Below are 25900 nucleotides of genomic sequence, written 5' to 3' on the forward strand. Positions count from 1 at the left end.
TTTAATGAGACCTATCCTAGATTTTATACGTATTTCTCATTTGATTCTCATAAAATGTTCATGAACTATTAGAGCACAGAGGTTAAATAACCTCCCTAAGGTTACAAAGCTGGAAAAGGCAGAGCTGAGAGTTGGAGGTAGGAGCCGTAGCCTGTGCCCTCACGTGGCTTACAGTTTTGTGTGTGCACACAGACAGTTATTAAGCAAATAAAATATAGTTAAGATTGTGGTAGATATGGAGAGAGTAAACATGGTGCTTCAGTGAGGAGGCATTGGAGAGTGAGTGGGAACTGACTTTTGTGTATTATTAAATTTGGGACACGGCTCTGCATCTAGTTGTGTGTGCTTAAACACACAACACACTGTGCTCATAGAGGCTCTGACCTGCCTGAGCTTGTCTGCTGGGCCCTGTGACTGTGACCCTCTTCCCTAGCTGCTTTCCTGTGCCTGTACCCTGCTTCTCCATTTGTCTGCTCCCTTTTTCTGAAATATTCCTGCCAGTCCTCCTCCCTTGATCCTGTTTTTTCCTACCAATCCCCCCTCCTTCTCTCTCTCTGGACTGTAAACTCCTTAAGAGAGAGAAGATACTCTCATCTGGTATAAAACATCCTTGGTTTGCCCAAGAAGGCTAGAAGATCTGTTGCAAAAATTAATGCAGTGGCTCGTTTTATAGGAAAAAAAATTGGCTAGATTTCATACCGTTAAAAAATATTCTTATAGACTTATCAGATTTTGGCTCCTAAATAAACGAATAAGTAACAAGTGTGCATTAGGAGAGAATTCCCCACACAAGTGAAATGACCAGTCATGTTTAGTTGAGTAGCTTGTTTGCTGTTGTTGGTGTGGTTCATGCTGATTGTGATTTCCTATTGTATTTATGTGGTCCAACAACATTTTCTGTTAGGAGAATTGGTCCTAGTGTGTAAGATGGTGGCAGGTAACTTAATGCTCTTCAGGTTTCTATGAGCTGTAGGTGCTGTGCCATGGGCCACCTCTGGGCATTCCTATCCTTGTATCTCACTTGGGCAATAGATGGGTCTAGCGAAGCCTACTGCTCTTCATTTGTGCCACCTTGCCGAGCTTTTAGGAGTATTTGCTGCTTGAGTTCAGTTCTCATCATTGCTTTCCTAGGATATAGGGTAGACAAGTCCCTACTTGGCTTCCAAAGTCCAGGTTACCCATCTCAGGTGAGCATCATACTGATTGGAGCTCTGCTATTATACTTTACTGTGACAGGTGTGTGTGTGTGTGTGTGTGAGAGTGTGAGCGTGTGCGCGCATGTGCGCGTGCATGTGGTATGCATGTGTGTGCACACAGGTACAGTTCTTAATTAGTAAACCATATTAAATGCACTTACAATCTAAGCTTGTTCTTTCAAAGACCTAGAGTGTCTCAATCTGACTGATAAGGGGGCCGTTTATTGATTGCATCAGGACCATTTATGACTGGCACATTACAGAACTAGTAAGTGGCTTATTTTTTTAAGGGATGCATGAGGAGTCATATAATGAATTAGTTAAAACCCCAGGCTTAGGAGTGAGATAGAGACGGTTTTGGATCCTGGTTGGGCCTCTTACTTGCTAACTGATCTTGAGCAATTGACTTAGATTCTCTAGTTGTAAATGCCTTCATTTACAAAATGGGCATGAATCTTAGATTCATCATGGCATGGATGTTTAGATTCACTGAGATACACCTGTAAAGTCTTTTTTTTTTAAATACAAAATTTATTGTCAAATTGGTTTCCATACAACACCCAGTGCTCATTCCAACAGGTGCCCTCCTCAATACCCATCACCCACCCCCCATTCCCTCCCACCCCCCATCAACCCTCAGTTTGTTCTCAGTTTTTAAGAGTCTCTTATGTTTTGGATCCCTCCCTCTCTAACCTTTTTTTTTTTTTTAACACCTGTAAAGTCTTAACCACGTGCCTATCTTGTCAAAGTTAACTATAATTTAGTGGGTTAAATGTACTGTTTGTATTTCCTCCAATAATTTGTTAACACTTTTTGAACTCAGTGCAAAACTTTGACTATACCCTAGATCACATCTAGGTGTTTCAAAGTTTGAATTAGAAGGATCAAGATAATTGGCATTTTTATTCATCATTTGCAGTCTCCATAGGTGAAAAGGACCCAGGAAGTGTAACTCCTAGCATAGAACTGATTTCTGAGAACTGGCTCAAGTACTGGAGATGGTTTCCCAAGTGTGACCTTGACCTTATGGCTATAAGAGCAAATTAAACAGGTGTGGTCCTCTGCCTCCAAGAGCAAGCGGTTCTCTTCACACGGTACTACCAGAGGGGAGATTCAGTCAGATGTGTATGTGAATTGACAGGCACACACAGACCAGGTGAGGGAGGTTACTCTGACCTTTAGGAATTCAGTTCATATTTCTGTATCCTCAGATATAAAAGTGCAGAAGGTAGGGGCTACTAGATACTTTTCTCCCCATGTGTTTATTGATGTGTAAAATACATGCACTGAGTACACAGTCTTTTTTTTAACGTTTATTTATTTTTGAGAGACAGAGACAGAACATGAGCGGGCGAGGAGCAGAGAGAGAGGGAGACATAGGATCTGATGCAGGCTCCAGGCTCTGAGCTGTCAGCACAGAGCCTGATGTGGGGCTCAAACTCATGAGCCATGAGATCGGGACCTGAGCCGAAGTCAGATGCTTAACCAACTGAGCCACCCAGGCGCCCCACGAGTCCACAGATTTTCATCTCATTTTTTACATATGAGTACGCGGATGTCACTCCACCACATAAATGAGGTCAAGCTGTAGAACTATGTATTCATTGCATTCCAGAAAGCTCCTTCATTACCCCTTCACATTGTATGGCCTTTCTCCCTGGAAGTAATCAATATTTTGATTTCTATCAAATTTTGCCTGTTCTTGAAACTCACATAAATGGAATAATACAGCGTTGTAGGCAGCTTCTTAGATGGCTCCCAACAATCTCTGCCTCCTGATACCCATGCGCTTGTATAATATCTTCCCTTTGGATGTGGACTGGCCTGTGTAACCTGCTTCTAATGAATAAGGTATGATAGACATGATGGAATATCGCTTCCATGATTAGGTTACAAAAGATTCTAACTTGAATTTTCCTTACATTCTCTCTGGTCCTTCTCTGGCTCTTGTTCTGGTGAAGCAAGTTGCCATGTTGGGAGGTGCCTTCTGGGGAACATCTGGTGAACTGAGGCCTTTGGCCCGACAACCATATGGGTGATCCTGGAAGCAAATCTTCCCCTGGCTAAGCCTTGAGATCACTGTAGTCTGGCTGACACCTTGATCAGAGCCTTGGGAGCCACCCTGAGCTGGAGGACTCAGCTAAGGTGCACCAGAATTCCTGACCCACAGAAATGGTTGAGACAATAAATGTCTCTTGTTTTAAGCCACTAAGTGTTGGTGTAATTCAATAGTAATAGACAACTAATATGTATAGTATGTTCTGTTTTGTGTCTGGCCTTTTTCACTGAAGTCTATGTGAGATCTATCCCTAGTGATACAAGTATATTGATATTTAGCTATATTGATGTATATAGCTTCAGTTTGCTTTCTTTTATTTCTGTGAAGTATTACAGTGTAGGAATATACCCAAATTATTCATCCATTCTAAAGTTTGGGATATCTGGATTGTTTCAGTTTTTGGCTACATCACAACTTTTTTTACATTTTGTGTGTGTGTGTGTGTGTGTGTGTGTGTGTGTGTCTATATGCTCTACTTCCTCTTGATATATATCCAAGGGTAGAATAACTGGATCATAACATAGACTTTAGTAGATACTTCCAATTTTTCAAATGGTTACACTGATTACACTCCCTCTAGCAATGTATGATACTTCCCGCTTTGCCACTTCCTTGCCAAGGCCTGATATTTGTAATTAAAAAAAATTATTTTAGCCATTCTGGTGGATGTGTAGTGGTATATGCCATGTGGGTTTTAATCTGATGACTATGGATGTTGACCATTTTTCATGTTTAGTGGTCATTTGGATATAATCTTTAGTGAAACATCTATTCAGATATTTCGCCCATTTTATATTATCTGTTTTTCACGTGGATTTGTAGGAGTTCTTTATATTCTGCATTAAAGTGCTTTGCTATATTTATTATTGAGACCTTTTTCCAGTTTGTGGCTTGCTTTATTAATGGGATGCTCTTAATTTTAATGAAGTTAAATTTTTCAGTTTTTTCTTTTAAGGTTATAAAATCTTTGCTCATTCCTGTGTCAGGAAGATGCTTTCCTATGTTTTCTTCAGACATGCTTTTTTTTACGTTTTACATTTAGGCCAGTGATTCACCTGGAATTTCTTTTTTTGTGTGTGCTGAGTGTCTGATGTGAAGAAGGGGGTCAAATTTATTTCCTTTTCTCATATGTAACTCCAAATGACCCATTGTCATTCACTGAAAGCGTATGTTTATTGCAAATCAGGGGTCTTGTGTATGGCAGGTTTTGAGTTCTCTATTTGGTTCCATTTTTTTTTTTTTTTCTGCTATCCTAACACCGGTGCTACCTGTCTTCATACTATAGCTTTATAATCTGTTTTATTATTTGGTAATTTAAGTTCATCAGCTTTTTGTGTTTTCTTCATGACTGTCTTGGCTCTTGGCCCTTTACATTATATGTATATGTAAAATCCATATATGTTTTAGAATCAGCTTGCCAATTTTCATACAAAAAAAAAGCCTGCTAGGATTTTTGGCTAGGATTACATTATATCAATGATCGGTTTGGAGAATATTGACACCGGTTTTTCTTAATTTCTTTCAGCAGTGTACCACAATTTTTAGTGGAAAGATTTTAGAAATCTTTTAATATGTTCATTTCTAGGAGTTTGATGCTTTTTTGATGCTATTTTAAGTGAAATTTTCAAAAGTTAATTTTCTAATTGTTTGATGCTAGTATTATGTTAGGTTCTTCTAAATTTTCTTTGCATACTGTCGTATCATCTATGAATAATGAAAGGATGTTTTCTTTCTTTTATTTGTACCTTTTATTTCATTTTCTTGCCTTATTACACAGGTTATAGCCTCCCTACAGTGTTGAGTGGAAGCAATGAGGGCAGACATCTTTTGCTTGTTCCTGAGTTCGGTGGAAAACATTTAATAGTTCACAGTGAATCATCATGTTTGCTGTAGGTGGTTATAGATATCTTTACCAGGTTAGGGATAAAAGTCTCTTTTTCAAGTCTGACATTTGATGATTATCTCTGATTGTATGGAAAAAGTAAAACCTAATCTATAGGAGGGAGGAATAATGATGAAAACATGAGTAAGAATCAGAGAGGCAAGAGAGAGAAGGAGATGAAGTATGCTAAGAAAAGAATGCAAGAGGAATTTCCTAAGTGCTTCCTATGTTTCGGGCACCCTGAGAGCTGAGGTAGGTTGTGATCAATAGGTCACATGGCTAATGAGGGCTGGAGGTTGGGTGAGAACCCAGGTCTTCCGGAACCAGGGCTTATTCTTTCTGCTGTACTCAGAGGGAGAGTAAATAAAGGAAGACCTGAAAGGAAGGGAGCAGCTATTGTAAAGTCCTCTTATGGATTTTAGGACCCCGTTCTTTCCTATGTCTCCCCATCTCTTGTTTCTTTCTTCCTGTCTCTTTTTCAATCTCTGTTTCTAATTCAGTCATAATCTTAACCATGGACTCGAGCTCAGTCTCATGATGCTCTCCACAGGGGGGAATGGTGGTAGGTGTCTTCTTTCTCCTTCTATCCAGATCATATGAGGCTTCTCTGCTGTGGGCCACCTCTTATTTTAATTCAGTTTTTACATAATGCCGGTTGACACGGTCAGTCAGATCACAATGGCTAGGGAATGAGATTAATGGGCATGGTCGGTGCCTCCTTGGTGTCTTGGTGTCCATGCTCTGCAAATAATGACCAGTCAACAGTCACTGGTCCACATGGAATAAGAGGGATGAGCAAGCTTCAGCCTGGAGTGAAGGGTGCACCCACCACTCCTCACCCTAGACAAGCCCAACATTTTGTGGTGACAAGCCAAGCTTATCTGTGGCAACTAAGGCCTCTATCCTGGACCAGGCGTAGGTGTGTTTGCAACCCTTGCTGCTGCCGTGCTGCCTGAGCTTTCCACAGCTGGCTCCGTTCTCCTGTCGGTTTTGCTTCCTCTTTTGCAAAGTCTATCCTGAGGCTATTGTTTGGTTTTCTAGTCCTGACTGAATTAGGATGGTTCCATTTAAGGTGAAAACAATATACAACAACCACAAAAAAAGCGCCAAAGAAGAAACCGAATAAAGAAGTGTTTTTTAGTCTTTGAAAGATGAATGCAAATGTGTTTTTGCAGTGTTTTAATACATTCGAGATGCTTCCCTAACATTAGCCAATCTATCATAGCCTGCCCGGGAACCTGGTGTATTTATTATGTTGCAGGAAAGTTTTTTTGAGGAAGAGGCTGAAGGGTAGGGTGAGAAGGTGCCTGCCTGAAGGCCCATGAGTCATCAGATTCATTACTGAAGCATTAAACTACCTGCTGGTCCCTAGGACTGGCCCTTGGAGGGGTGGTTGAGGGAGCGAGGTGTGGTGGGAATGAGGTCATTATCTGACATTTTCCTGTTGTTCTGTACAGGCAGTAACCTTTATCCCACCCCAGGACTACAGCTTATGTCCTCTGAGTATGACCTTCTGGAGAAGTATGGATGAGTCAGCACTATCCAATCCCCATTCCTGGAGACAAAGCATTCAGTATGTGTGTGTGTGTGTGTGTGTGTGTGTGTGTGCGCGTGCATATGTGTGCGCACGTGCATGTGCATGTTTAGCAAAGAGGACCATTGAAATTGCTTGCAGCTCTGAGATTTTCTAACTTTTTCTGTTGTATGCAACATTTTAAAGTAGGAGGGGTGCTGTGTGACCAGACATTTGTTTAAAGCAGTAGGCAGTCTTAGTTCCTAGTAACATTCTAGTAGTGATGTAATTGATGTCACTTGTAGACACATGTGCCTGGTCTTAGAAAAACATGAGGATGCCAAAATTAAATTCCTTAACTGGGCATTGATAGACCCCCTTGAGCATACTTTGAGAATCAACAAGGATGGGTCTCAACATTTCACATCTTCCTACGTTCTGACCTCAGGTGGCCTTCCGGATGGTGGTGCATGACCGTGGCATGCTTAATAGTAATGGTACTTTAGTAATAGTGGATCCTGTTGAAGTGAGGTGACTCTGTTACGTGGGGTTGACTAGTTGGGTTGACTAGATCTGGTCCACACTAGTGACTTTCAGAGGCCAAGTTCAGACCTGCAGAAGCAGCTGTTAATGAGTTCATACGTGTAAAGTGCTTGGCTGTATCTGGCACATAGTAAGCCCTCCATCAGAGTTAGTGAACATGAATGCTATTGCTGAAAAAGAGGTGACGATTAACAGCCATCGGGACCTGGTAAAAGTAGGGTAGAGTCAGTGCTTGGGGACAAGAGCACCATTTAGGATGAGAGAGAGTATTCAGTGCTGGAGAGTACAGGAGACTTAGTGCTTTACCTGCCTCTGACCCTTCTGTTGGGTTCAACCTAGTTGGGTCACATGTGCTCTGGAGTTGTGCCTCCCACAGCCTCCTGAGGGCAGGGACCATGTCTACCTCAGCAGTCTCTGGCCTGGAGCGTGTGCTCAAAAATACGTTGTTGAAAAAATGGGTAATGCGCTCAAAACGCTTCGACAGTGAGCTGTGGTATTTCCCTAAGTTTATATTCTCTGAACTAACAGCATCGTGCCCACAGTGAGGTCCTGCTCTGCTCTCCCGCCGAGGGCACAGCTGCACTGGGTACCCTCAGGTCTGGGGGCTCAAGACAAATCAGATTATCTTTCCCTGAGAGACCAAGCCAGGGAAGGACATTGGAACCCTACTGTAAAATAAACTATTAAAAAAGATAGGTTCGTTTAGCCTGGAGAAGAGAAACCTGGGGGCCCAGAGCTCTTAGTATTTGAAGAGCTTCTGGGCAGAAGAAGGCAAGAATTGTTCCTTATAGCCTTCTGGATAAAAGTTTGATGGGAGATGAGAAATTGCAGAAGCTGTTTTTGTTGTGCTGTAAGGAGGGACTTTACCCTGGGGAGAAGTGGTTAGCAGAGTCTCAGGGGAGCTTTTTAGGTGGCTGTCCTGGGGTGTGCAGAGGACTTTGGAATCCACCTTCAGACTTCCTTCCAAAGTAGAAGTTAAATGGGATGAGAACAGGCTTCTCTTGCTTGTGGAGAAGTGAAAGCTGTTGAGTCAATCAGGGTTGGTGAGAACCTTATCCATCTTGAACGAGAAATGAAGGAACCCACCATTTCCTGAGCACTGTCTCTGTATCAGGAGCGTTGCTGGGTGCTTTCTTTACCAGACTTACTTGTCTTGGAACACGTTAAGGTGAGTAGTAGAGAAGGAAGCACTCAGGTGGAGTCAGTTGGCCAAGGCTCACATCCTTTCCAGTCATCTCCTGGGACCCTGTGCTGTCATGTTGATACTTTTTTAATACCACACCCACTTTTTCCTCATCTAAATAAATGATTTGCAGGTAGAACAGACCTGCTTCAAACTCTTCTGGAACTTTCTTCAGGGGCTTGGATGGGTTTTTGCCTTGTCAGCCAAGACTTTCCTCTTTCCTGCGGAGTCCTTGCCCAAGGCTCTCAATTGAAGTGTCCCATTTCTCCCCCTTCCCCTTGGTGGAGAGTTCCAGAAAGCTTTCTGTTGACCTTCCTTTAATTGCTAATAATTATTCAATTTTATGTAGCCCAGAGTGATAAATATTCATGAATAGCACAGTGCATCAGGATCCAACACTTTAAGCTATTGTGTTTTTTTAATTAAACTGAAACATGGAATTAAATGCAATAAAAAGGGAAAAAAAAGGGAGAGCATATGTACGTATCTATTTCAGTCCTGCTGTGGGACTGTGTGGGAGGCAGATCGGAAGCTTTGACCTGGATGTTGTGATGTTCTGTCTTAGAGTTTCTAAAGGAGACACCTAAAATATCTGGACCTGGCCAGGTTCATTCATTCATTCACACATTTTTTTCATTAATTCACTCAGCACATATTTACTACCATGAGCCCTCACAGTGCCTCTCAGTGGGCTACAAATAGACTAGAACAGGACCTAAGGAGCTCACGATTTAGTCCTGGAAGAGATAGGCACACAAATCAGCCATGCCGGAACTGCTTGGTGAGCATAGGTAAAGCACGAAATAGAGTGTTCCCAGAGGAGCAGAGGGTAACTTCCCCGGGCGGTTGATAAAGTGGCATAGGGGTGGCGTAAGCCCCGTCAGGACTTATTAGTTGGTCCCGTGTACGATGCTTCTTTCTTCAGCCCACTGAGTCTCATCTCCCTTTCCCTAGAGAGTCTGTGGAGGCTGTGGACTCAGAAGTTGGACTGCTTGGGCTCATCTCAGCTCTGATGCTTACAGTGGGTGAATATGACCCAGTGCAATGTTAACCAACCCTGAGCCTCAGTTTTCTTATCTGTGATATGGGGATTATCACAGAACCTACCTCACAGGGATGTGGTAAGGGCTACACTAGCCGATGCGTGTGAGGTTTCCAGAATGGTGCCTGGCGCACAGAATGTGCTCAACTATAGACGTGCCAGCCACCATTGCTGTTTGCTCTGAGGCCTTAGTCCATGAATTCTTGTGGCTTCTCTCCTGCTGTGGACTTCTCGGTTCTCTAGAGACCTCTTGTGAGGTTTGGCTCCATGAGGAGGCAGGCAAACGGCAGGTGAGCTATTGTTGAGAGTTCCAGAATACTGCTGAGAGCTGGCCTCGGGAGCCAGCGAGAGGAAGGCAAAGGCAGGGCCTTAACAAATACCTTCCAGAAGGCCCCCTCAGAGATGGGGCGGGAGCCTGGGTTGGGCACCTTGGGGAGCAGAGAGCAGGAGGGACAGCGCGAGGGGAAAATAGCACACCTTCCCGCGAATGCCACCTTGGATCCCTGCGCTCTGTGGGGAGGAAGACGCACTCACATGTGGGTGTAACACATGCTGTACTCCGTGGGTCGTGTTTTCCTGCTTTAAAATGGGAAATGTGAGTTATTTATTTGTAGCACATGCATGGTGAGATGCTCATGAACCAGCCTGGGGATGTTCTCCAAGTAAACAAACCCACTTTCTGGAGAGGCGGTTTCTTTTTACAGCCCCAGAGATAAAGTAGCCCCAGAAAGCGCACCACTGCCAGTTTCTAGCACCTCGACGTCCCTTCCTGGCTCCGAGAGGCCCATCTCTGCCATCCTCCCCCACCCCCGCCTGCAGCGTCAGCCCTCCCACTGAGTACCACCCAGCTTGCCTTTTTGTGTCAGTTCATACTGTAGCTGTTTCAAGTCAGAGGTGGATGGGGTTGCCAAGTGGAAGAGGTTGTGGCCATGAGGAAAAGGCCCTGGGGTCACTGTCTGATAGGATGACCCATTAGGGTTGATTTTGTTTCCGAGCCTTGGTTTAAACACGAGCTCTGTGTGGTTTTTAATACACCACCGGCCCTCTCTGAGCCTAGTTTCTTCATCCATAATGATAGGATTGATCAGAATGTAAAGGCAGAGTCCTTACTGTAACCGTCCAGGCCTCATGATTGGCCCTTGTCACTATGCTCACCTTACCTCTTGCTTGCTCCCCTGGTTTACTCGGTCCAGCTGCACTGGCATCTCTGTTCCCCCATAGATCCCAAATGCTCCTGCCTCAGGACCTTTGCATGGACTCTTCTCTCTCTCTCTCTCTCTCTCTCTCTCTCTCTCTGAAATGCTCTGTCCCTACCTAGCTGCATGTTTCATTTTCTCACCTCCTTCTGAAAGGAGATGAGAATTTTTTTTTTTTTTTTTTACTGAAAATTGCCTTTGTGTGAGGCCTGCCTTTGGCCCCCAATTTACAATTGTGTATCTCTCCTCCCATTCACCTTCTTTCCCTGCTTTCGTTTTCCTCAGGAACCCTCTTGCATATTACCCATTTTAGTACTGCCTGTTACTTATTGGCTGTCCCTCCCATGGGCATGCAGGCTCCACAAGGACAGAGCATTGGTCCATTTTGTTTCCACCTCCCACATGGTGCAGCCTGTGGTGGGGAGTGTGACAGAGATGGGGAAACTCAGCAAAGCAAGGTGGTGGAGACACTTTGTGATCGCAAGCTTTCTGGTTCTTTATCTCCTGAACTGTGAGAAGAGACGGCCTCCCCAGAAAGCAGTTTGTTTACTTGGAAAACAATCTGCATGCTGATTCTGCTCGGTGCCTAATAGATACTTGCTGAAGGAAAGAATACAAGGCCAAGCCTGGGGCCGTATGGCCTGGACTGCTCCTCTTATCAGCTCTGTGAACCTGAGCCAGCTCCTTAGACTCAGTGACTTTAGTTTCCTTCTTTTTCAAAAGGGGGTAAATGTGTAACTACCTTGTGGGGTTGTTGGGAGCTGTCCACGCAAGGCTGAAGAAAGCCTGCATCTTGGAGGTGCTCAGCAGGTTAGCTTTTATTTTTAAAAGTGCTTTTAGTTCTCATACTCTACTTACGGACAGAGGGTTAAGGAACTTGGGTTGAGCCCTCAAGAAATGACTCCCATAGGCACTAATATGGTTCATGCATCCTGCCTCTGATGCTGCCTGAGAGGAGGGTGGGGGCTGTTGGACAGATTGTAGGGGGTGCAACTTCATCCAGTGCTTTCATGTTGCTAAAGTCTTAGGAGACTGGACAGCGAGGCAGAGGAGGATTCTAAATTGACCCCTGGTTAGGAAATTCAGATGCCCTGGGTTCAGTACCCGGAGGGAGGTTGGGATGAAGGGACCTGGCTCTGGGCCCTGAAGCAAGCTGGGTGCCAATCTTGAGGGTGGATGCAGGCAGCTTCTGGTCTTCTCTCCTCTCCAGATCTTGCTTAGTCTTGGCCCAGGATCTTACCTATTCAGATCCTCCCTGGCATCACCACCAGCCTGGTGGTCACTGGCTTTTAGCCAGTATTCTAGGGAATCTGCTTACCCAGGACATCTAAGCATGCTTCAGCTCAGGTCCTTACAGAGCTCAGAGGAAGACCCCGAAGGTCCCAGTGGTAGGGACAGTAACACTCACCCTGCCCACCACATTCCCCGCAGTAGACTAGTCAAATCAAGGTGACCTTGGAGCTGAGTCTTGAAGGGTTCAGAAAGCTGAGGAAGTCTTGGAAAGAGAAAGCCTTTCTTGTTTGGGCATAGTCATCAAATAGGAAGCGTAAGTTTGGGCTTCTGTTTGCCCCTTGGTCTTAGAGACAGCATGTCCTTCTAAGGGCGAGAGTGCCTGAGAGTCTCCGTGCCTTTCCTTCAGAAATAACGGATGCTTAGAAGGGAGCCCCAATTGTCTGACCCCTGCTGGCCCTCCCACTTTCTTGTTTATGGAGAAGTAGAAGAGAAGAGGCCAGCCAAGACCTACCTGGTGCTTCAGGGAAGCTTCCAGGATGATTTTGCTCCCAACATGAAGCCCTGAGGACAGGATGCCTGAAAATGGGAGAGAAAGGTATTTTTATTCTTTTGCCTTGGTGCTGTTGTGATGGCTCCTTGTATTTATGCTGTGGGTAACTTTTGGTGCCAGCTGATGTTTACTGCCTGACTCTTATCCCAGCCAAACCATCCAAGCTGGGAAGAGATGGGGAAGCCAGTTATATAAGACTGGTAATTCTGGGGTGGATTAGCCCTGGGATTCACAGGGTCTGGCTCAGCGCCCGGCAAGGCCTGGGATGGGCCTACCTCAGTCAGCTTGGCTGCCATAAGAGATACTGTAGGCTCGGAGTCCTGGGCCCCGTGCATTGGCACAGACTGCCGTGTGGCAGAGTGGCACAGTGGTCCCTCACTAGACTTTAGAGCTGGTCAGCCCCGCTCGATGCTAGCTGCTTGTGGGACCTCTGGACAGCCTTGGACTCACTCTGCTGCTCGGGCAGCTCATCTGTAAAATGGGGATGATGGTAATGATGCTTATCGTAGGAGGTTTTTGTGGAGATTCAGTGGGCCATTCCACGAACATACACAGCACCAGGCATTTGTTTAGAGAGTAACTCAGGAAATGTTGGTGTTGATGAGTAGAGAGGTGGGCAGTGAATGGATAGTGGTCGTGCCGTGAGAGGCTAGCTGTGGAGGAGGACCACACTGAGTGTTGCAGGAACGCGGAGGCAGCACACAGCCTGTGTCTGCGAGGCAGAGAGAAAGGGAGCCACAACTCGAGTCCAAGCGTGGGCGCACTGGTCATCCCTGGTGTCACCTTTGATAACAAGTCTGCTGCTCCCTGGCCCCAAGGGAATCCTTTTTAGTGGCAGAGGCTGTGAGGGCCATCCACCAGTGCCTTTCTTGAGTGAGATCACAGGGCCGTGGGCCTTTAATGCACCCTCCCTGCCCAGCCAGGATGGGGAGGCAGCAGCTGCAAGGGTCACCTGCACCTGGCATCCTGCACATCCAGACCCAGGAGACATTCTTCCTTCTGTTTGACCTGCATGTTCTGAGCCCCTGGGCCCAACACTGTTCCCCCAGTTTATTGGAATTCCTTACCTGCTGACTCCATCCCTGGCCCACCCTCCCCACCTGTGCGCCCTCACAAAACTTATAAATGCCTAGAAAGAAGACATGACTACATGCAAGGTTGTTTTTTTTTTTTTTAAATAGGGGGCACATTGACTTTTTGGGCAAAGAAATTCTTTCTGGTGCTGACTGTCATGAGCACTGAAGGACTTAGCACCCCTGCTCCCAGCCGGCATCACTGGCATTGTCCCCACCCTCTTCCAGATGTCCTCGGGGGCTGGCACCTGCCCCATTGAGACCTGCGAGAGCTGAGGTGGCATGGATGTTTGCTTCTCCTCTTGTGGGTTTCTTTGCTGACTCTGCTTTCTCTTTGGGGTTGGCTGACCCCCCTCCTGACACTTTACTCCTCATTGCCTGGTGGCGGTGAGGTCCTACAGCGCTGGTGGGGGTGGGTAGGCAGTCCTGGGGAGAAGCACAGCTGTGGCAGCGGAGTGAATGCAGACGGAATGAAAGTGGGCAAGCACAGGTGGCCCGTGGCACGGGGTGTCCCTGGAGGGGCGTCTGGCTCTGATTCTCTTGCAGACCCTGCTTGTCAGCTTGTCTGTGGTGAGAGGAGGTCAGGGAGGAGGGCACTGTGTCTCTGGAAGTGAAGCTCTGAGCAGGGGTCTGGCATTCCCGGAGGCAACAGGGACTCTGTAGGAGTGCTCTCCAGGTCTCAGTTTTGTGGGGGAAGGCATCTCCCGGGAAGGGGCGACAGGACCAGCGGTGACCAGCTTGGGGCTGGGGTGGGGAGGCACAGGAACTGCCAGTTGCCGCAGACTCAGGCTGCAGAAACATCTGCCTTACTCACCCCTGCAGCCAGCATTCTGGGCAGATAAAGTGATGAATAACTGATCGTCGTGAGCTCTAGAACACCCACACTCAGTAAACTACAGAGATGAAAATCTGGGGTCTCCATGGGGCTGGCTCTACTCTGGTATAACAAGCCTGAAAGGTTCAGGAACCTTGGGAGGGAGCCCGATGAATTCAGAATGCCACACCACTCTTCCTTTGACCTGTTTTCCTGCCTCCCTTTCACCCTCCCTACCATTTCCTAGGTATTCTGTTCCCATCCCTCTTCCTTTCTCCTTGTGTTTAGAACCTTTCGCGTACCTGATGGAAAGGACCCAGGCTCCTGGGACGAGCCCCATGTACTCGGCGGTCTCTCTCAGAACCACAAATCCATCCCTCTCTCAGGCTCTTCATTCATCTATCCACCCGCCCACCCACCCTTCTGTCCGTCCATCCATCCATCCATCCACCCACCCCAACCCTGCTTAACATCCTCCCTCCATCAAGATGGCCTGTCTTTCCCAGCTGGATAGTAAGCTCCATCAATCAGAGCATGTAACTGATACTTAAAAATCACCCAACCTGTCTGGCCTGGGGAATGCCACACCACTCTTCCTTCTGACCTGTTTTCCTGCCTGGCTTTCGCCCTCCCTACCATTTCCTAGCTATTCTGTTCCCATCCCTCTTCCTTTCTGGGGAAGTGCTGTTTGAGACACTTAGGAGCCCTCTGGGTCTCTTCCCCTTTCCTGCTGCCTCCAGGTAAGGAGTGGGGCTGAGTGAGTGGAAAAGCCCTTTCTTGATACAAAATGTCACTAGCGACTGAGCTTTTTTAAATGGTGAATATCTGTATTCTCTTTTATGAGACAGCCCCACGTTCAGATGTCTGGGAGAGGTCACACCGAACACAAATACACATTAAGGTATAAATGACTGATGTGAAGTTGTCTTTCGAGTGTGAGGGTGTGCTCAGAGCAGGGGCTGGGAGAGCATGAGGTGTGGCTGGAACCATGCAGGAGTAAGTACAGGGGTGTGGCTGGAAGGGTACCACGCAGGAGTAAGGTACAGGGGTGTGGCTGGAAGGGTACCATGAAGGAGTAAGTACAGGGGTGTGGCTGGAAGGGTACCACGCAGGAGTAAGGTACAGGGGTGTGGCTGGAAGGGTACCACGCAGGAGTAAGTACAGGGGTGTGGCTGGAAGGGTACCACGCAGGAGTAAGTACAGGGGTGTGGCTGGAAGGGTACCACGCAGGAGTAAGGTACAGGGGTGTGGCTGGAAGGGTACCATGCAGGAGTAAGTACAGGGGTGTGGCTGGAAGGGTACCACGCAGGAGTAAGGTACAGGGGTGTGGCTGGAAGGGTACCACGCAGGAGTAAGTACAGGGGTGTGGCTGGAAGGGTACCACGCAGGAGTAAGGTACAGGGGTGTGGCTGGAAGGGTACCACGCAGGAGTAAGTACAGGGGTGTGGCTGGAAGGGTACCATGCAGGAGTAAGGTACAGGGGTGTGGCTGGAAGGGTACCACGCAGGAGTAAGTACAGGGGTGTGGCTGGAAGGGTACCACGCAGGAGTAAGGTACAGGGGTGTGGCTGGAAGGGTACCAGGCAGGAGTAAGTACAGGGGTGTGGCTGGAAGGGTACCATGCAGGAGTAAGTACAGGAGGAGAAGCCCTTCAGTACTCTCCTGGGCCAGTGGTTTCAAACTGAAAGTAGTAATTTCAGCGTATCAAAGCTTTGGCTCACTGGTGGCTCTTGAATCCACCGTGCGTCTGGAGAGAGTGGTGGGGAGCTTAGCGCTAGAGGTCATAGCTTTGGAGCCTGTCTGTCCTGGTTCCAATCTTGGTTCGCACGTCCTAGCTGTGTGCCCTCAGATAAGTTCTAAGCCTGAGGTTCTTCGTCTGTACCATGGAGATAGTAATAATACTGTTCTCATAGGGTCGTCCTGAGGGTCTGATGAAATAAGGCGTGCACTTCGCTTTGCAGAGTGCCTGGCACATCATGGTTCAAAACATGAGTCACCGTCATCATCGTCACTGTCATCATCGCCACCCTCATCATCACCCTCATCCATAGCTTTGGGAGAGGAATCTGGAGCAAAAGTAGGAGGCATCTGCGTACCTGAACCCTCAGCCACAGCAGTGCCAGGTTTAGCAAATAAAAATATAAGCACATTTACTCATTATTTATCTGGGATCCACATTCCACTGAATGTCCTGTATTTTATCTGGGAAGCCTCATCAATCAAGCCTCTCAGAAGCCAGGTCTGGATCTCCTCCCCCAGCTTGATCCTAACTAGGATGGCCAAGAGGGATCCGGGAGGAGGCGGGGGATGGGGAGGAGGCGGGGGCAGGAGGGGTGGCCGGGGTGAGGGGCTGTGTGCGTGGGGGGGACTCAGCAGAGCTGCGTGCTCCGTGGATGCGGAGGGCGTTGTGAATCAGAGCGCGTAGACGCCAGCACCTGCCAGCAGGCCGTGGGCACGGAGACTAGCAGCCCGTGGGGAGGTGCTCCACGCCGGTTCCCAGTGGCAGCGGCACAGCAGTGGGGACCGCTTCTGTTTTCTTCTTGAGAGAAGCAGCCAGCGGAGCTCTGAGTTTTCTCACCCTGGTGGGTGTGTAGGGCACCTCCCTCCAGTTTTCTCCTGTTCCTGCTCATTTCCTTCTTCTCTGTCCTCCTGTCCTCCCCCCGGCCCCTCCTCATCTCTTCCTCTCTACCTGCCTCCCCCTCCCCCCCCCAGCCTTTTTGAGAGAGCTGGTGTGGGAGGGATTCTGACGCATTCCTGGTTACCTGCTGTTCCAAGCCCACAGGCTTCTGCCCCTCCACGTGCTGACTCCCAGACCGTCCCTTGGCAGCATGGCCCGAGCCCCCAGCAGCAAGGGAACATCCGAGGGCAGGTTCTGCGTGACCTGGGGGAGATGAGCCGCTTCCACGCCCCTCCAGGTGTGCAAGCCGGCCAGGGAAGCGAGGATGTGATGTGCATAGGTGCCATCGTTTTTAGTACAGCTGGGGGTGTCCTTTCATCGGGTTAACATTCTGTTGTTCCATCTATTTTGGGGGCTCTAAACTCTGGCCCCCATTCTTTTTGCCTTGGCGTAAAAGACCCTTCGTGTCTCGTCCACTTAATTTTTCACCTTTTTTTTGGTCTACTTAATTTTTTCTTGCTGTTTCTCCCATCACTCCTCCTCCCACATGAAGTCCCAGGTAAATGGAAGCGCTTTTCATTCTGAGAAAGCTCTGTGCCCCTCATACTTTCAGGCCTTTGTGCATTGTGTTTCTTCTGTCTTTGCAAGATCTACTCATCCTTCAAAATTCTGCTCAGATACCTCCTCTTCTGAGAAGCCCTCTTGACCAGCCCCTGGCAGGCTTGACCTTCAGGGCTCTTTCTCCTATAGTCAGCTTTGTCCGTAGTGCCAATGAAGCCCTTGTTGAAATTACCTTGTGAAATTGTGATTGTTTGTTTGTATATCTGCCTCTTTATCCCCGTTGGAAGTTCCTCGAATCATGTCTTTTAATTATCCCTGCCGCAGGGCCTTTGCATGTGCTATTGGATTTTCATGGAACACCGTCATCCTGTCACTGTTCACGAAATGGGCCCCGTATCAACCCTCAGATCTCAGCTTAGATGTCACCTTGTCAGAGATGCCTGCCCTGACTCACCTTACCCCTAGATGATTATTTATCACAATACCCTGTTTTCTCTTACAATAGTTTATTCGTACCTGAAATTTATTTCTATTTTGTCAGTCTTCACCACTGGAGGAGGCACCAATGAAGGCAAGCCCCTCTTGGCTGGTTCACCATCATGTCCCCATGTCTTGGCCCAGAGCCATTTGTGGATAAGCTGGAGAAAGGCATTTGTGGAGAGAGGCACGTGCAGCAGAAACACTGAAGGCCAGGAGAAAAGGAATTCCAGATCAGGATTCCCTAGAGGTGGTTAACAGAGAAGGGATGTGGGGCTGATTTCTCTGTAACTGTACCTTCCCATCTTGTCTGATCGGAGCACATACCTCCAGTGTGTACCATTATCATTTCTTTCCCTTTGTACATTTTAGTTTTAATACATGTTTCCTTGGAATTCTTCCATTTGGTTACTGTCTAACCAACAGGAACGTCCTTGTTCTGCAAATATGTAAGGTGTTTGATGAACAGCGGCTAGAGTGCCTGGGTCAGCTCTGGGATTTGCACACCAAAGGTCTGGAGTGGCCTTTGTCCCTTGCCTGCAGGTGGGAGATTCCCTTATAAATGTGGGAGCACTCAAAAAGGCCCATTCTTGGTGGTGACGCCTTTCTCTGGACCCTGGAACCCCTCCAGGTAAGGGTGTGGACTTGAGGATCCGAGCATTGACTCCGAAGTCTAGTCCCTGGAGCCCCTGCTAAGAGGGTAGGCCAGCCACCCGGGGAAGGGCCCTGAGAGATTATCCGCTCAGAGCCCCATGCCTTCTTACAGGGGGAAACCATGGCTCACAGAGAAGAAATACTTTGCCCAGAGTCACAGGGTTGAAGCAGGACCAGAACCCAGGTTTTGTGTCACCTCCTCTGGGCGCCTCACCCTCATCTAGCGAGACCCTCATGTGATGCAGGATGTTAGTTCAGAAGTGCACACTTCAGTACCGCAGGACGCTTTATGTTTATTTTCATTGTACAAAACTAAACCTTTTCTTCTTCCACATTCCTCCTCTCCCTCCTCTTCAGCAGCATGAGAACACTGAGCAGATGAAGGCAAAGTCTTGGGTTCGAGCGTAGTGGGTAGGCAACAGGTGTTTCCTAGTGATCCACGATCCAAACGAGTACCGTGGAGCCCTGGCTGCTCCTCTTGGGACCAGACAGACTGTACGGAGGGCCCCCCTCTGTCAGCAACCATCTGATGGTTTCCTTATGGAAGAGAGCAGCTACGTGTGTTCAGAGCACTTTGGTTTTCAGGTACAGATTACAAAAGGTTGTTTCTATGTAGTTAACCTTTTGAGGGGTCTGCTAGAAAACTCTTCTGCAGGCTGTTTTGGTTCAGGTGTGTGATTGCAGCTGGCTCTGACCACCGCATCGTTCCAGGACACTGTCCAGGGGACCGGCCTGGCCAGAAGCCTGTGGGCAGCTTGCCTGCAGGGCTGTTGCCCTCCTGACATGCAGTGAGGGATGGGGAAGGAAGGATTCCATGGCAACAAGGCTGGAGAGCCCTAGCGCCATGGTGTCATAGCAACCAAATAGAGGAATTCTATCCACATAGTGACAGGGGGACCCCTGGACCTATCAGACTCAGCTGGCCCACTGCATTAGCAACCAGGCTGTGGCCTCCTATGATGAGAGTTGGGTGGGAGGAGGGTGCGAAGGTTGGAAGAAGTTGTTTTGTGTGTGGGTTTAGAAAACTAAAAAAAAAAAAAAAATTATTGAGAGAAACAAATAAAGAAGGCTCTGTGGGATAAGTACCAATAAAAGAGAAAGGAATCAGGCCTGGCTTTGTATTGCATACCCTAGGAAATGTGTGTTGGTTCATCTCTCTCCTCGCTTGGGGCATTGAGTTTTCCCCGTTTCATGCCTGGTCTGGAACATTTTACCTTGGAGACAACACTCGTTGCTGGTTTTCCTCCTCTCTCTCCTAACATTGTTCTCTGTTCCTTTTGCTTACTCAAGACATGGGAGGAGGTGTTACAGTAGCAGTCATTGGCCGTTCTGTCCCTCACCGTATGTGTCCGCGCTGTATGGCTTGTGATGTTTCAATGTGTGTCTGTTTTGGCTAACTAAATGGACTGTGGTACTTGACCCCTTACCCCATTGTCTGGTTTTTACTGGGCAGCGTGGACACATGCAGATATTTGTGAGTTGACCAGGACCCGGTTTGGGGTCAGGTGATTGGGTACAGGCTTTAATGTAAAAGGTATCTTTTAGGGGCACCTGGGTGGCTCAGTCGGTTAAGTGTCCGACTTTGGCTCAGGTCATGATCTCGCGGTTTGTGAGTTCGAGCCCCGCGTCGGGCTCTGTGCTAACTGCTTGGCGCCTGGAGCCTGCTTCGGATTCTGTGTCTCCCTGTCTGTCTGCCCCTTCCCTGCTTGTGCTCTGTCTCTCTCTGTCTCTCAATAATAAAATAAACATTAAAAAAAAATTGAAAGGTGTCTTTTAGCAGCCTTGCAGACTTTCTGAGATGGGACCGTCTCAGCATGGATCTGAGCCTTCATTCTTCTTTCTCATCAGTTGTGGAAGGGTAGGGAGAATGGAAGATATGGGAAGCCCTGGGGAGAAAAAACAGAGGGAAGCATGGACTACAGCAGGGAGGTCTGTGCCTATATCAGCAGAGAAAAGAAATGTGGTCTTTGACTTTCCAGCCATAAGTTTGGATTATAGGCACCTCAGTGGTCAAGATGCAAAGTGTCTTTGAGGCCTTTGGGCATGATGGATCCGGTTTTCTGTGTATACACAGTGAGATCCTGTAAAGTTAGGCCATGGCTTACATTTCTCTATCCCCCATGCCATCTGCACAGGGATGGGCCCCCGTATTTGGATGCCTTGTATTTGTTGAATGATACTGTTCTTGTCCTTGTCAAGCTTACACTCTACCTAAGAAAATGGAGCATCTCTCCATGGATTACTTACTCCCAGGGACATTAATAGACTACACGTTTTCCAGTGTAAAATAAGGATTTGCTGGCTACTGCATGAATGAATGTTTGGAACATATGGGGGCAGGCATTAGAGATTTGGAGATTGGGGAAGTTAAGAAAAAAGAAAGAGATCGTGAAAACCAACCCTGGTGCTCTAGGCTGTGAAGAAAAGTATGCCTGTATCCTAGGGGACCTCAAACTTCAGTTGGGTCAGATTCATCTAGAAATCTGTTTAAATATGCAGCTTCTAGGGCCCTGCTTCAAAGATTCTGGCTCAGGAGTCCTGGGAATCTGCATTTTAAACGAGCTACCTAGGTGACTCTGCTGGAGGTCAGCTGGGGACCACACACTTAGAAACACTTAGAAACAAGGGCACTCCTCATATAGCAAAGCCTCTGTGAGCCACATGAGCTTCAAGACTTGCTCTTCTTAGGGGATTCACAGATAGGTTTAATAACAGAAAGATAGCATCTGTGGGGCTGGCAGATCTGGGAGCCTTGCCTTCTCTGGTAGAGGAGAAAGCACCAATGTCGTCTTTATGTTTAATTGGTGAAGCCAAGAGGTAACGGCAGGTGGCTGAGCTCCAGTATGTGGATTGGGAAGCCCTCGCTGGGTGTGTGAGCCTCACAGGCGGGGAGGGTGAGCTCCTGTCGTTTCACGGGGGCCACACTGTGGGAGCTGTGAAATGCAGGACAGGATAGGGAATTTCGGGGGAGGATTTGCTGTTTTAGGGGTTGTCTCTAAATAGGGAAGGAAAACCATTTATAAGTCAACCTACTTCACAGAAGGTTCAGAAAAACCCAACCCATCTACCACACTTTCATTCATTCTGACTTTTCCTGCTGCAGTTGGGTTGTTGGGAGGGTGCTGACGATTATATTAACCACCCTGATAGTAATAATCAAGAGCTTACACTTACTAAATGCTTTCTGTACATGCACAGTGGTAAGCACTTAATGTTCATCATCTCATTTAATCTTCACATTGACCCTGGGAGGTCTGTGCTTTTTCACTTCCCACTTAACACTGGAGGAAACTGAGGCTTCCAGAATAGAGATTTACAGCTGGTGATGGATGGATCTGAGGTTTGATTACAGTCCCTTTGTTGGAAGCATTATGCATGGAGACTGTTTGATTCAGCTTCCTTCTCTCCTCTCTTATTATCTTCTCCCATGTGCCAAAATGTTCATTCTCCTCCATCCAGTTTATCCTGTATAGTTTCTAGTCTTACTATGGAACATGGATAGTAGAAATGGAGTGGAATAAATGGATCTTTTAAGCATGCATGTGAAGCAAAGCCTTTCAGTAAACACACAGTGCAAATAGGATGAGCACAGGGTTCTGTGTAAGGTCCTTCATGGCAGAGGTGATCACAGAATAACGGGGCCTTGATTATCCATGTGGTTGTTAGCAAAGCCCTTCTTCTGTGTTTGTGACAGATCTCTTTGGCTTGATAGATTCCTTCTAGTGTCAGATTCAAGACTCCCCTCACCCCTTTTGTCTTGGTGGGCGGATGGATATGCTTCTCAGCATAAAGGTCCAAATTGCAAGTGTGAGATCCAGTACCAAAAGCTACCCTTCTCTGAGTCAGGTGCCCTAAGTGGGTACTTGGTTTGGGGTGCAGCATGGCATTAGGGGAAGACTTTTGGAAGTAGATATTCAAATCCTGCCTCTCTGTTTACCTTGGGCTAATTTCCTTGTTCACCATGGTTATTACTAGTGAATGCGGTGGATGCAGGATGAGCCTTTCTTTTCCCCAGCTGCCGTGAGCACCGGCCGCTGAGTCTTTCCCCAGGAATCACCCTCAGCATAAGACAGCTGCCTCACCCAAGGTCACACCTATTCCCTGGAGGTAGCCTGTGTCCACATCAAAGGTATAATGGCTTGGCATCTTGACCTGAGGCCGGACAATTCCAGAACTCCTGTGGATGGGTAGAGGCCTCTGTTGTGGCTGCATCATCCCTCTGTCTTCCCAGAGGGGGAGACTTCATGTCCTTCTGCCCAGGCCCCAGGCTTCACTTCTCCTTGGCCACTTGTCTTGAGCCTCTCCCCTGAAAACACCCTCCCATATGCAAATCTCTGTTTCAGAGTTCTGGGTACCCAACCTAAGACACTTCTGTTTTGTGATCATTAAATGAGATCACTGATTCAAGTGCCTAGTGTAGTGCTTGAAAAGCAGTAGGACCTCTGTAAATGTCCCTTTCATGTTGTTAGCTTTAACATTTCATAAAATTTATAGCTATGAAATTTGAAGCCACTTTTCTGTATTTTGGAAAAATACTGAATATGCAGTCATGATCAGGGCTCAATAAATTTCAGTGAAAGTAGGAATTCTTTGGAGCTATGAAGGAAGCTTTCCTATTGATTCATGTCAAACTTCATTGTAAGAAATGTTTGGGACATTTGGATCAGCTCTGTGTAATGGAATATTATTGGGGTAATTTTTAAAAAACATTTTACTAGAAACCATATGTTCTCTGAAGGATCTTCCCAAAGATATCTTTGCTTTTAGGAAGATCTTAACCAAACTCAATCTTTTAGTGGGGAATTAATGAGGAAAGGAAGTGCTATAAATCCAGTAGGGGAAGTGGGAATGTGTTATCATCTGCATCTGCTCTTTCAATCCTCCAAATGTGCGTGTCTACGTGTGTATCTCTAAGAGAGTATTTGTGGTTTCTTATTTGCTGGAACATTAGGGAACTTAGCTGATGGTCATCAGTGGGAGTGGTTAGGATATTGGAGGCTCCATTGAGAGAAGAAGTTCTAGTATATCGTTTTGACATAACCTTTTGTAGGTGATCATAACAGAAGTAGAAATAAATGGAAAGAAATTCATGCATTACTGGAATGTATAATGCCTCTCAACACAAATTTGGTGTCCTAGAAGTAACCACTATCATAAGTTTAGCATATGTATTCCTCAGATTTTCTCTCTATGTATGATTATATTCATATAGATTAATGATATATGTGTGTGCATATGTACGTGCATATATGTATGTGTGTATATATATTTTTTAATGAGGTCCCATCATAAACTCTACTGTGTAACTTTTTTCCACATACTCTAATTGGACATCTTTCCAGATCTGTATATGTAAATCTCCTTCATTCTTTTTGATGTCTGTGCACAATACTCCATTGAGTGGCTGCACCCAAATTTATTTAAGACTTCCATTGGTGAGGATCAAAGTTGTTTCCATATTTTCAATATAGTGAACCAAGCTGCAGTGAAAGATCCTTGTTCCTACATCCATTATACCATTTAAATAAATGACCCTCAGCTCACAGAGGGCTGGATGCACAATAGGCACCGAATCAATAATTGTTGAATTGATTTCAAGGCTCGGTGCAGCTTGAGGAGAGATTAAAAGGCCTAGCTGTGCTTAGTACGCAACCAGGCACTGAGTTTTCAGGAGACATTGACCATCAGGGATAGATTTGGACAAGAAAGAGTCTGGTGCACTGAAGTCTTTCTTGGTGAAAGTTTGTTTTGGTCTGATTGTCCAGGCCCTGGTCCTGCTAGACATTCGCTTTGATGTCACAAAGAACCTTTCCTGTATGGTGGGCTTTGCCTGTACCATGGCATTAGGATATCTGGTGTTTTCTTCCTTTACAGTTTGAGGGTATGGGCTTTGATCCGAGCACATATGCTGACGATCACACGGCTGTCACCCCAGCCAGTTTAAATGTTCACAGGTGTTCCAGGCTTTACAGATGAGAGGGCTGTTCAAAGGGAACAGGTGCATCACGCGGGTGCTGAGCCTCCAACATGTAAATACTCTTTGAAAATGATCCCCTATGAATAGTTAATTTCAAAATGCATCCAGAACACACTCTGTGACATAATAGTTGATCTATAACCCCATTAATGCATCTAAGTGAAGGGTCTAGGTTTAGTGATGCCATTTAGCATATTCATAGTCCTGTCTGGGGTTTAATTATGTCAGCCAGGAGCCCACGCAAGCCCAGTGCACCTGATGCTGCCTGCCCCCATTGTGCTTTAGCACAGGGCAACTTTTTAAGGTGTTTTGTGCTGTATTAACCTCAGGTTCAGCAAAGGAGGTTTTCATGAAGGCCACTAATTGGAGCATCTCTCCAGGAAATCATGGGCCATGCCAATCCACTATGCAACACTATCATTTTGTCAGAACCCTCCCTCATTTCCTTTGCACGACATTCTTGTGGATCAGGACAGATGCGGAACCTGAGAGTCAGAGTTTACTGGCTTATGCAAGGTCCCATTGGATCAGTGATAGGAAACCTAGGACCAAGTTTCCTGTTTTGAAGTCCTTGGACCCCTGCAAATAACAACCACTGGACATATCTAAGTTGTGTACATAGACCGTGTACATTGAAACACACTACTTGGAGCCCAAAATGAATTCCATGTGTTCAGATTCCTTGGTGAGAATTTCTAGGGTTTTAATTCACTTTTGGTATTCAACAGCCCTCTTACTGCCACTCTCATGGTTCAGTCTATTGCTGACTGTTCTCTTTAGCACAGGTGCATACACACGTGTATCAGCTCTCACAAATTAAATAGAAAGTCATTTAGGAGGAAAGAGGAGCGATTTCATTCTAAGGAGACTTAATTAGACCCCTTACCAAACAAATGGCTGTTGAATGCTCACCCTGCGTGACTCTGGCCTGGACACAGGGAAGGAAACCCAGCTGTGCAAAGAAGTGTTCCTATACTGAGGAGCTTGCGATCCAGTTGAGGAGATGAGAAGATGATTAAGTGACACAGGGAAGCGTGTCACCAGTTGCCCATCATGAGCCATGGAGTTCTCTCCTTCCCCAGGATTTTGGAGGACGTGGGGTCCCTGTGGGGTGGAGGAGTCAGGGAAGCAGCATGGGTCCCTTTAGTCTCCCAACAGAAAGGTCTTAGAGGCTACGTAACACTTAGATGAAGGGAATGGGATAACACTTAGATGAAAGGAATGGAGAAAGGAAGTGCATTCTAGGACCCTACTAGCTCCATGAATTTGAGGCTCAGTGAGGAAATGTCAGATACTCATAAGCAGAGGTGATGCCTCGCGTGGCTTTGGAT

The 25900-nt window shown here is 46.8% G+C and overlaps 1 protein-coding gene across 9 annotated transcripts in view; it reads left to right on the forward strand.

Annotated features, from left to right (window-relative positions):
• Positions 1 to 25900, forward strand: part of SORCS3 (sortilin related VPS10 domain containing receptor 3) — a 590282-nt gene that overhangs the window by 24269 nt on the left and 540113 nt on the right. For 3 of the 9 annotated variants that reach the window (XM_042908252.1, XM_042908259.1, XM_042908258.1), the window contains exons 1-3: positions 1386 to 1464; positions 6595 to 6710; positions 16245 to 16522. The exons of 1 other annotated variant lie outside the window; for it this stretch is intronic. In XM_042908252.1, the coding sequence (XP_042764186.1) occupies positions 6665 to 6710; positions 16245 to 16522 (324 nt within the window). In that variant the 5' untranslated portion in view covers positions 1386 to 1464; positions 6595 to 6664. Of the gene's footprint in view, positions 1 to 1385; positions 1465 to 2926; positions 3048 to 6594; positions 6711 to 9330; positions 9709 to 12253; positions 12443 to 16244; positions 16523 to 25900 lie in introns of those variants that run through there. 5 more of the 9 variants (XM_042908254.1, XM_042908255.1, XM_042908256.1 and 2 more) reach the window with 5 other exon arrangements.

The sequence above is a fragment of the Panthera leo genome, chromosome D2, assembly GCF_018350215.1.
Source record: "Panthera leo isolate Ple1 chromosome D2, P.leo_Ple1_pat1.1, whole genome shotgun sequence".
Classification (NCBI taxonomy): Eukaryota; Metazoa; Chordata; class Mammalia; order Carnivora; family Felidae; genus Panthera; species Panthera leo.